Source organism: Leptidea sinapis, chromosome 1 (genome assembly GCF_905404315.1).
Source record: "Leptidea sinapis chromosome 1, ilLepSina1.1, whole genome shotgun sequence".
In the NCBI taxonomy this organism is placed as follows: Eukaryota; Metazoa; Arthropoda; class Insecta; order Lepidoptera; family Pieridae; genus Leptidea; species Leptidea sinapis.
The window spans coordinates 31043525-31053268 of NC_066265.1; the positions used below are offsets into that span (position 1 = coordinate 31043525).

The 9744-nt window shown below is 35.5% G+C and overlaps 1 protein-coding gene across 1 annotated transcript; it reads left to right on the forward strand.

Moving 5' to 3' along the window:
- The first annotated feature begins 4246 nt into the window (after positions 1-4246).
- LOC126966806 (acyl-CoA-binding protein-like) lies at positions 4247-9161 on the forward strand. The gene is made up of 3 exons (XM_050811097.1): positions 4247-4292; positions 5111-5225; positions 8889-9161. Exons 1-3 carry the CDS (start codon positions 4278-4280, stop codon positions 9020-9022), a joined length of 264 nt encoding a protein of 87 aa, XP_050667054.1. The 5' UTR covers positions 4247-4277; the 3' UTR covers positions 9023-9161.
- Positions 9162-9744: the final 583 nt, after the last annotated feature.

Sequence of the window (9744 nt, forward strand, 5' to 3'; positions counted from 1 at the left end):
GCGCAATACAAATATTATGCAGAACTGTTGAGTCCCAAATCCAAAATTAAAAAAAAAATGGTGTGACGTAACTGACGAGCTGTTTATTTTTTTGTAAAGTTTTTTGTCTTTGTATGTTGAGTGTTGACTCGATATGCCATCTGGATGAAAACCTTTCATATAACACATTATAGGTTTCGCATTCCAGAATGAGTCTCAATAAGAAACCTTGATTTGTCACTGTTCTCATAACGGTGCATAAAGAGACAAACTACATTTGATCGCTATTTACGAATTACGGAAAGAGAAGCGTTTCGGAGTACGAAGCTGAGTTTTATTGAGCGTACTAAGACTTTGCTCAGACTTTACTAATGTAAAACATAGTTGAGTGTGATTAAACACGAACGCGAATGTTATGTTATTACCTATTATGTTTCTTAAATAGATAAGTGTATTACTAACAGATTAAAAAAAAATGTAAGAATATAATTTTATTATTTTCATTGCCAATGTTTATGGTAGCAGTAGACTTGGGGTATTAGATATCTATTTTAATTAATAAATATTTAATTCTCCAAGTCTGTGTCTCGGTGTCTACAGAATTAAGCATTGAGAAGTAAAATTCCCAACATAATGCTGACTAGACGCCATTTTGGCTCTTTAATGTCCATATTGTTATTAGTTATAAGATCTCTTTACACTTTTTGAACCAAATAAACCTTTAATTATTATTAATTATTAACTTGACATTTACATTGGGCTGTCTAAGGTTAAGCTCAGCATAAATTCAGCTGCTAAATGACTATAAAAACGAAATCAAAGATTATGCTAAGCTTATACTCAGCAAAGTTTTACGTAAGTAAGGTCCGAGCAGTCTAAGTATGAAGCAGCATATTCTCAGCGTTGAAATCGCAAGCCTAAAATTTTTACTAGCGATGTCTACTTTAAACCAGAAACAAGGCGCCTGGTGACAGACAAGCGCCATCTGGCGGTAAAGGTGCAGGAGAGTATTTTACAGGCATAGGTATAATAATATTGTTATCACAATCCGGGTGAAGGTGATATGATTGAAATATAAAATTATATTTATGATAAAACGTTATCAAACAAAATATTAGCAACATTTGTATTAAAGTTCGTTATCTTAGTAAGTAACGCTTGTATTTTGATAATCTATATTCTATACTAATATTAAAAACGTATATTATGCATTGGTCTCCGTTTCGCTCCAACTAGAAACCGCAGGCGTAGTGACAATGGCAATACTGCGCCCAAGTGGGCGTACTCGAACCAGTCTCGAACAATGTGTGACGTTAACGTACTAGGTACATGTTCTGTTAAACTTTACTAATAGTTGAAACTAAAATGCAGGTTGCGTAGTAAAGCTTTGTTAAAAAGAATACGATAAGAAAAAAAGATAGACACAGATCAGATATCACCAGTAAGTATTTTCTATTTTATTAATTTCAAATTAAAATAGTACGAAGCGAATGTTACAAAATTTGAAAGATTCCATTGAGTGTCAAGATGCCACGCACACAAGTAGATATCTAATAGTTGCCGTATTAAAAAGATATTGCTCGTAGGTAGTGCGGTATCTAGTTGGAAGCGCAGCGGAGACAAATCCTTAAACTAATATTAAAAAGTTCTTCGTCTGGTTGACTGTGTCAATCTTGATGTACCAGTGAAAACATGATTTTTTTTACATTTCATAGCTAACCATGACGAATAGTATAGACTTGGTTTGAAGAGCTGCTGACTCTCATAAGAGAGCCCCTGTTTCGATCCTCACCCGCCACGTGTATTTCCGGTTTTGATTATGTACGTTTATACGATGATTTACAAGGTCGGCAACGCTCCTGTGATTCCTCTAGTGTTACCATGAAGTATGGGCCGCGTCATCACATACCATCAGGTGACCTGTACGTTCGTTTGGCCCTCCTCTTCCACAAATTCGCCATTTTTCCATACAGACGCTCTTGACTCTATTAACCTTGGTTTTTAACCCAAGACTAATACTATTTTCAAAGATGATCAATGTTGTCATTATCCGTGTTTCTCTGTTCTGCTTTTGTTGATATTTTTGTTTTTTTAAGTGCTAGAGTAGGTACTTCAGAAGGACTCACAGAGGCCTAGTATTCAAATACTATATTATAAGCGAAAAAAATCAATATAGTCTCACACAGAATATTTTCTTCTCGTCATCATCATCAGCCGGAAGACTTTCACTGCTGGACAAAGGCCTCCCACAAAGATTTTCACAATGATTGGTCCTGCGCTGCCCTCATCCAATGTATTCCGGCGATCTTGTCCAGATCTACGGCCCATCTTTTGGGGGGCCTACCAACACTGCGTCTTCAGATAGGTGGTCGCCACTCGAGGAATTTACTGTCCCAACGGCCATCTGTCCCTCGAGCTATGTGCCCTGCCCACTGCCACTTTGGTTTCGCAATCATGTGGGCTATTCTCCTCATTTCTGATTCGATCTCGCAGGGAAACTCCGAGTTTCGCCCTCTCCATTCCTTTCTGAGCGACCATGACCATTCTCATAAGGCCCATAGTTAGCGACCACGTCTGCGTACCGTAAGTCATCACTGGCAACATACACTATGGTACTTGGGACGAAAAGATTTTACGGAGCTTCCCGAACGGTGCCCATCCGAGTTGGATTCGACGATTGACCTCTTTCGCAAAATTGGACCCGCCTAGCTGGATTGTTTGTCCGAGGTAGTACTCGTCGACAATTTCAAGAGTACAGTTCCCAGTTGTTATGGGAGTAGGTACATGGACAATTGAAATGATCTTCATCTTGACCATGTTCATTTTATTTTATTTTTTTTCGCAAAAATTTTCCAAATTTTCGTTACGATTCCTTAATTTTTGGAAGAGGAAATGGAACTCTGATGTTTGGGTTTTCTTTACTAACGATTATTAGACTGTACGTGAAAAAGCTAAGCGTGAAGGCTCGTACTCATTTAATACCCACAGAATAATATAATCAGCGTGCCTAAAGAAGTTTTCATTTAAAAACCCGCGGAGACACCGAGACATGTTACACAATGTAATGTGCATTAATCGCGTAATGGTACAATTAAACTTCGGTCGTGACCGCAATGTAGCGCAAACCCAATGGCATTTTTATGTTAATAATGTGAAGTAAAAGTCAAAAGGTGAAAGTAATTTTATATAACATTGTCACGTCTTGCTTGTTTAAAAATAATCTTACTGTACAAACTTTTAAAAGATACCTAAGAATTACAGCTGTCACATGGACACGGACATGGACACGCAGGAATAGATTAGGTAGTATTATATACACGTGATAGAGAGATCCCACCATAACAATGTGTGGCATTCTTCAGTATTCAAGTTGTCTTCTGAGCACAAGAATATTTTGGAATGAACATTCTCGCACAATGCGATACGATAAAAGCACCTACAAAGCTTCAAAAAATACGTACACCTTTTTAACTATCCATGGAACATGGAAGAAAATTCCTTGAAATCCGTTCTGTAAATTAACGCCAGAGATCCAGATGGTGGGTATATTACCCTTATTTGTTGCATTTCGTGCGAAAGTGGAACTCAGCGGCAGGAATCAGGTCAAACAGCTCTTTAGATCACTCCCTGTCATAAATGTGGTAGAATACACACAATGAAGCGAGGTCTCTATAACGCAACGCCACCGCCGCTCACAGAGCACTATCCCTACAATTCTGGCAGGTCTGCTTTGAACGCTGTCAAAAGGTTCAAATTGATACTGGGGTGCGCCAGACCAGAGATGACAGAAATACTCCATATGAATGTAAGTGTTGTCGAAGAGCGGAGCGTTTACGCGCAAATTCCAGTCTTCTGGGGGTTTAATTGTACAAAGTACGTTTTACCCCATTCCCGAGCTCAAGAGAAGGCTCGATAGAAAACAATACACAAGTTTCATTCGGCACTGGTCGACGATTTCCCGAGAGACCAGCATGGCCCGCGTGTACGGCAACTCCAGTACCTACAGTCAATTAATCCTGTAGGTCACATGGTGTGGCCAAAATTGACTTCAGTTCAAGTAACAAACACCATACGCAAATAACTAATGTAATAGGAAGCAATAAATACTCATAAAAATGTAATTAATGTATGACTAACTTATAAAATAAAAACTATATAAATGATCACTCACTGTACTTATAAATAACGTCTTAAATATTTTTTAGCATTATTGTGTCGAGCTACGGACTGTATTAACAGCGTAAATTAATAAAAGTTTTTGTTTCAGACATTTACATTAATTGTATATTCAAATCAAGATGTCTCTCAACGAGGTAAGTTACCAACATATTAATATTGAGGATTCATATGATTTAGATAGTCTTTGCTTAGATTGTGATTGTAGGCATACAGTTATATTAATTATAAATGCGACGACGGCATAATTCATTACTTTAATAACCAAAATGTTACCTTACAGCCCACAGCCATATTTTAATACATAGTTTGGGGTGTGATCATTTAAGTGTTTTATAATTCTTTCAAAAAAACCACCGCTAAAAAGTTCGATTTCATATTAAATAAATGCAAATTTCGAATATAATTTAATATAGGTAATAAAGATAAGTTATACGTTTAGATACAGCCTCTAGCTGTTAGGCAAGGCAAGCCAAAACAATTTTATTTCTTAAGTCAAGGAATACGCAATAGTAGGTACTTTAGTGTGCATGACAGTTATGTCTTACACTCGCGATACGTCAGTCACTTAGAGTGTGTGGGCTAATAGTTCGCCGCTAATTTTTTCGATGCGTTCACAGCTTTTGAGTCTATCTAAACGTAAGTAAGTATATCAAATTATCTAAGTTCTATCGATTGGGACATTATGATTTCACAAAACTTTTACGACATTCATAATGTCCGTTGAATAAAACAGTAGGTAGAAAGGTATTTATACCTACTAAATAGTCGCTGGAAAGACTTACGTCGAACGAACGTAGGTGCCTAGTGCCTACCCATTTTTTAAATACATCATTTTAAAGCCGAATTTAACGTTGCATTCAGCACTTTTGAGTTATAATGTAGAATAATCAGATTGATTGTAGTTTTTAAGGTCTTGCGAGAGTTCTAGTTGGGTTATATTTTTTAATTTCAGCAATTCCAGAAAGTGTCAGAGCAGGTGAGGAACTGGAAGACGAAGCCCTCTGACAACGAGAATTTGGCATTGTACTCCCTTTTCAAGCAGGCCACAACCGGCGATGTTAACATTGGTAAGTAATTAGGATCTATATCATATCATCAGCCGCGGTGCATCGCATCCGAATACCAAAGAGTATTAAGTTATATATAGGTAACTAGCTGACCCGACAGACGTTGTTCTGTATATAATAAATAAAATAATGTTTTTTTATGAATTTGTCAATAATATATCATAACATCAAAAATTACTTCGTAAAATATGTACCCTGCTGTCATAATGAAATTGTTTCACATCAGAACTGTCAAACCGTGCGTCAATAAATTCTCTCATAGAAATGATGTATGGACACATCAAAGGAAAAACAAATTTGTTGTTTTTATTTAATTTAGCAGCATTTTCCTATTTATTCACCTTCTAAACCTTCTCTGGACTTCCAGAAATAATTCAAGGCCTAAATTTGCCAAATCGGTCCAGCCGTTCTCGAGTTTTAGCGAGACTAACGAACAGCAATTCATTTATATATATATAAATAAATATGGTTGATATAATGACTCATCTGCGAGGCATATCGTCAGGTAGCCGGCAGTAAAACGTACGTCCGTCGGTTCAATATCAAAAAACCTATCGCGGTGCTCTACGGTGAATGTCTAATATCGATTTTAATTAATTATGTATTTGCTCCCACGCCGTAATAAAAAAAATAGTTTGAGCAACATTTTGACATTGACAGCTGCCAAATTGTGTAAATATTTTCTATAACATCTTTCTCGAATAATTCATTCTAATATATAAACTACATAAACCTCGATTAGGTATACAAAATGTTGAACACGAAACCAAGTAAAGTTGGTTATTAACCACTTGAATGTAACTAAATTTAACATTGAGATTGTCACGAAACTCAGGAAATCTAAGAAAGACAAAGTATCGACATGTCGGTCTTTTCGACTTTATCTTTTGAAATTGATTCCTTCACCTTCGGTATAAAAAAAAAAATATTTTTGATGTCATTACTAACACCACCACCGTTTTGGAAACAATTGGCGCTCTGAGAGAGAAGAAGGGGCGCAAGAAACTCTCCCAGCATTCGTTTTAGCGCTTTTTTAAATAAAATACACAAGACCAATGTAAAAGATGGGTCAATGCTCAGAAACGCGTTTGATTTTTCCAACAATTTATCTGGTTGTGCAAAAGAATATGCGCGAGGGTAAGTAAATAAACTTTTATCCGTCGTATTACAAAAAGGAAAAATGTTTAATAACTGTTTGTTTGTTGTTGCAATTACTGTTCATTACTGGAATAAGAATAAAGCACCAAGGACAAAAGTAAACATTATGTAAATAACTTTAATTTCCTGCTATTTGCGTAATATTGAAACATTGTCCTCTCAACAACAAATTGAATGACGACATCGCTGTTAATATTTTTCAACCGCATCTGACGTAAATGGGCTGTGAATCAGATTTAATACTTAATTGGTAAAGCCCAAAGATGTTCGTGAAAATGAATGCTCTTAAAAATCTGAAATAATTTGACGAGCCATTCAAACGACGGTTATTAGTGACATAAATATCTACTATTTGGAACAAATACATATGTTAATTCAGAACAAAAAATATTCAATATAGTTAGAAACTCATTACCTAGCGAGGGACTCAGCTACCGATCTTCCTGTGTGTTATTACATTGTCCGGTCCCAAGGGCGCAAAACTTGCCGGGACCTTTCGGTTGCACTAACTAGAGAGTAGATTTCCTTCATTATCAGGTAGACCACATTATCTGCTATGATGCCAGTCTCAACTTGACAACAGACAAACGCGCCTATTATCAATATAGGTAACTAAATTATGAGAGCGTCACAAACTCTCGTTTTAAATCAATCATCATGAAATGTTGCTATTCTTGGATATAAGGTACCTACGATATGCTATCCCGATATTTCAAGAGTTCCCGGGAGAACGTTATACCAATTTAAAGTCGGGTCCCGTGTTGCAGGATTGGTTGGTTGTCATTTAAATTAACTTCGTCTGTTAGAACGTGGAGAGCGAAGCTTTTCTCGTTAGCAAAAACCGACACTAAAAAACAATCCATAGTCTGAGTTCGTACCTTTCGTGAGCTTTCGCGCTGCAAATGTTGAGCTGGCTTTATATGAATTATTATACTCACACTTGTTGTGTGAGCACGAACAGACAATTACCATATTGACGTCAAAAGGACAATATCCAAATAAAGTTTGGTTTGGTTGAATGTCTACAGGCAGGTCTAATCTTGAGATCTATAGAGCGTACTTAGTCTTTGCTCAGACATTATTTTCGTAAAACTTTGAAACTGAATGTGAATGAACGCGAAATTGACTTTTGCATTGAGCTGTCTTAGCCATTTCCCTACATATTATTATACTCTTTGGTCTTAGCATTAGCTCTGCATAATTTCAGCTGTCAAATGACTTTATAAACGAAATCAAAGATTATGCTAAATTTACTCGTGCACTCACCTAAGTTTTACATAAGTAAAATCAGAGGTTACAGATAATAAATAGCCTATTTTACATTTTAAACTTAGTGTCTGATTATTACTATTAATTACTTCATGTTTTTCAAGGTTTGTTTTTATCACAGTTCATAAGGAATTATCTTTTTTTCTTGCGCAATAAAAATAATAATTACTCTCATAATACATTGCTTAATTAATAACTAACTAGGTATGTAAGTAATGCCTAATACTTATTAATCGGCTTATTTGCGTTGATAATTTTAAATATATATTTTATTGAATTTATGTTTATTTTAAACAACATATTATAATTATTATGTTACATCATCAGCATTAAGTAGGTACCTACAGTGTTTATTTTTATTTTATTACCAATTCTCTTTTGGACATCAATAAAATAATTACCGATGGTTACGAAACAAATGGTGCTCAGAGTGAATTGTGTTTTAAGCTGTTTTAAAAATTACTATTTATACTACGACTTAATGTATATAAGTTATTGCGAAAAGAACATTTAAGCACTTTCTTTACATAAAATATCTAGCCCCAAACTAGGCAAAGCCATGTGCTATGGGTGCCAGATAAGATATATTTATTAAATTAGAATAAAGCGTTATTATTCTATGTTTATTACAATATACATAGATGCATAATTAAATAAACATTCATGGAAACAAACACTCGTATTCATACAAATCTTTTCACGGACCCCTAAACATTTAGGGTATGTTCCGATATGCACTGTGACCACTGTACAGTGTGACGCCAATTTAGTATACCTACTTTGAAGCCTTTCCTTTATAGCCAGTTTTATTGATTACTATTTATAACAGAACGCAATCCCGTATACTGTCAGCCGCATTTTTTGACGCAGCATTCAAATGAGTGTATTAAAGTTTTGTTGGAGTACTGTCAAATTAAAAAAGAAATTGGGATTAAACTGTAGGTATTGTTTATAAAACGTTAGGAACTCGACACTCGAGTGTTTTTGACTGATCACTTGATCAAAGTACTGCGAGTCGCAAGTACGTTACCTCGAAAACGCCAGTGCTCACAGTAGAATATGGCGGCGATTTATGACGTCATATATTTCCCTAGGGTACTGCGGCAGTATACTGGCACTCCTTATCGGAACGAACGGAACTTATAGTGATAGCAGTGCTCGCAGTGAATATCGGGACATACCCTTAAATACATAGGAATATCTGTTATTGATTAAATTTTGTTTTCTTTTTCGCAGGAGCGCCCAGTGCAACGAACCTTGTTGCAAGCGCCAAATTCAAGGCATGGACCGGTCGCAAAGGCATGTCACAAGATGATGCTAAGAAACAGTACATCGAAATGGCGGAAAAATTACATTCGAAATATGCATAATTTTATAACATTCTGATAGCTAAGATTATTTAAGTTAATAATACTATAAATTTTTGTATAAAATTCTAAATTAGGTACCTGTAATAATTATTGTTTTGGTTTGTTATTATGTAAATACATTTGGAAATTACTTTCATTATTCTTATTTATCATTCTGATACCTTATAGTCGTAGATTGCCGACTCGATCAAGTTTAAATTCAAATTCAAATATTTTTATTCAAAAGAGCATGTGACATCACTCATTGAAAGTCAAAAACTACCACCCATTCCAAATGAATGCCTCAGACCTAAGAAGAATGGGCGCAACAAACTCAGCGGGCTATTTTTTTCATGTTTACAATGTAATTTTGTACAATTAAACTTATTATTTAACTAACAGCCTGAGGGCGGTTGCTCAATTCCCAATTTGTGGTATCATTAAGAAAGTCATTTATGTTATAGTAACCTTTACCACACAAACGTTTTTTTAACAATTCTTCTGAATAACATAATAGGTACTTTTGTTTTGATCATTTTCTGGGATCTTGTTGTAAAAGCTTAAACATCGTCCAACAAAAGACTTACTAACTCGACTTAGCCGAGTAGTGGGCATTATAGGTTTATGTCTATTCCTGGTGGTAACATTATGGTTATGACAGTTTCCAGCAAATTCACTTATGTGTCTATGAACATACATTATATTATCAAGAATATATTGAAAGGCAACAGTCAAAATGTTAA

What these genes read in the sequence shown, in the direction of transcription:
- LOC126966806 (XM_050811097.1), top strand. An exon ending in AACCGGCGATGTTAACATTG is followed by an intron (nt 5,226 to 8,888) that starts GTAAGTAATTAG and finishes TCTTTTTCGCAG; the next exon opens with GAGCGCCCAGTGCAACGAAC.